The sequence below is a fragment of the Lactuca sativa genome, chromosome 3 (assembly GCF_002870075.4).
Source record: "Lactuca sativa cultivar Salinas chromosome 3, Lsat_Salinas_v11, whole genome shotgun sequence".
NCBI lineage: Eukaryota > Viridiplantae > Streptophyta > Magnoliopsida > Asterales > Asteraceae > Lactuca > Lactuca sativa.
The window spans coordinates 97275680-97277908 of record NC_056625.2 but is presented as its reverse complement, the minus strand read 5'-3'; the positions used below and the strand labels follow the sequence as shown (position 1 = coordinate 97277908).

The 2229-nt window shown below is 46.5% G+C and overlaps 1 protein-coding gene across 1 annotated transcript; it reads right to left on the bottom strand.

The window, feature by feature from the left end:
• Positions 1 to 200: 200 nt before the first annotated feature.
• LOC111895812 (uncharacterized) lies at positions 201 to 1310 on the bottom strand. The gene is made up of 3 exons (XM_023891872.2): positions 1247 to 1310; positions 495 to 805; positions 201 to 341 (listed from the first exon to the last, which is right to left on the bottom strand). The coding sequence occupies exons 1-3, from the start codon at positions 1308 to 1310 to the stop codon at positions 201 to 203; spliced, it is 516 nt and encodes a 171-aa protein (XP_023747640.2).
• Between the last annotated feature and the right edge of the window lie 919 nt (positions 1311 to 2229).

Below are 2229 nucleotides of genomic sequence, written 5' to 3'. Positions count from 1 at the left end.
GAAAGTGGATAACAGTTCTTCACTGTTAGCTTATTTAGATCCTGGTAGTCAATACACAACCGATGGGCCCCATACTCCTTCTTCATAAACACGATCGATGCTCCCCATGGTGAACTACTCGGCCAAATGAACTTCTTGTCCAAAAGATCATGTATCTCCGTAGACAGATCCTGCATCTTTGGAGGAGCTAACTGATACGGTTATTCGGCAATCGGAGCCGCATCAGGAACCAGGTCAATCCTAAACTCCACCTGCCTCTCCGGAGGCACTCCAGGCAATTCCTTCGGAAACACATTCGTGTACTCCCGTACAATCAACACATCATCCACAGTCGCCTTATCCTTTTCCCGGGTATCCATAACATAGATGGCAGACTCAGAACAACCCTAATGATGATAGCGTCTGGCCCTAGCTATTGAATATAAAATAAGCCCGTGTTGAGTACTCTCTCCCTAAACTATTAACTCTCCCCCACATGGGGTCCGAATACGTACCATATGACACTCGCTATCAATCACCGCCCCATTGGGACTTAACCAATTCATCCCTACAATAACTATGTTTCCGTACAAAGGAATAGGAACCATATCGATCGGAAACTGATCGTTGAATATCTCTAGAACACAACCTCGATGAACCCTCGATACCTGAATGGATCGATCATCCGCAAGATCAAACTTTAATGGATAATCTAGCTCCCCTGGAGCTCCAGCAAACCTCTTGATGAGCACAAGAGATACAAAAGATTGGGTTGCTCCCGCATCAAACAATATCAAGGCAGAGATATCATTCACAATGAATGATACTACAACAAACAGACAATCATAACCAGAATAATCAACATAAATAAAGAAATAAGGAGAAGATACATATCCGTCACCACATCGTGTGCTGTGCGAGCCTCCTCGACTGTCAACTGAAAAGCCCTGCTCCTCACCACAGGCGCACACGCCTTGCCCTGGTGGCCATCAGTAATATGTAGAGTCGCTGGAGCGGGTGCTACCACTGGTCCTGCTATTGCCAAACTTGGAAAATGGGCCTTATTATGGCCCCTCTGATTGTAGTGGAAGCAAATCAGATACTCGCTGGTGGTGGTAGTAGTAGTAGTGCAATCCCTGCTAATATGACCCGTCCGGCCGCATTTGAAGCATCAAAAACCACCCACCCTGCACGCCCCATCGTCTGTTTTGTCATACTTTCCACAGTTTCTCCGACCCTACTAGCCTCTCGATCTCAAATCAATTACCTCGGGCCTTTTGCAAGAAACCCCCTGAAACCTGAGCCTGATCTGACTTCCTCTTCCTCTCCATCTATAGATCAATCTACCTCTCTATGGCTCTCACAATCATATCATCCAGTGTCTTGCAATTGCATCATCTCACGAACTGCCAAATATCGCTCCTCAACATCTCGTTGTATCTCGTCTTCTTCATCTCCTCACCTGCCACATACTATGGAACAAATAAAGTCCTCTCACGAAACATAGCAGTTATCTCAGCCACTATCTCAGTAGTCTGGCGAATGTCCTGAAACTCCCTCGCCAATTGCTGCACCTCAATCACCGGTGCAAACTCAGCTCTAAACCTCAACACAAAATCTTCCCATGTCATCGAATCAGCTGTCACATCACCCACATACAACCCAACCTCCTCCCACCAATCGCGTGCTCCGTCTTTCAGAAGACATGAAGCAAGTATGACCTTTTCCCCATCGGGAAAATTGCTAGTGCGGAAGGCATTATTGACATCTGCTAACCAACATCTGATCGCTATCTGGTCCTTCTCCCCGAAGTAATCCGGAGCTCCATATGCCTAGAACTCCCTAAATGTCAACGTGCGAGCTCCCATCAATGCCAACATCTCAAACTGAAAAAGCGCTCAAGCGCTCATCCAAAATCTCAAGAATACCGTCCTTGACCATACCAAAGATCACAGTAGTCTGCTCGAGTATGTTGCGTGTAATCTCAGACAAAATGAACTCACATGTCTAATTATCCAACTGCCCGGCTCCAGAACCCGAGCCTGAACCCTCCCCAACACCAGAACCACTAATCGGTCCGCCTTGAAGAGTCACCATACTGAAAGTAGACCATACAAACCATCAGAACACACATAAATATATATAGGAGTCTCACACTCTACAAGCTTCATGGTTTCATCGCAGTTCTCCTTGAATCGAGTACGGATCCTCTGCTTCCAGTAGTACGGGCCCATACCACAATCCACATCT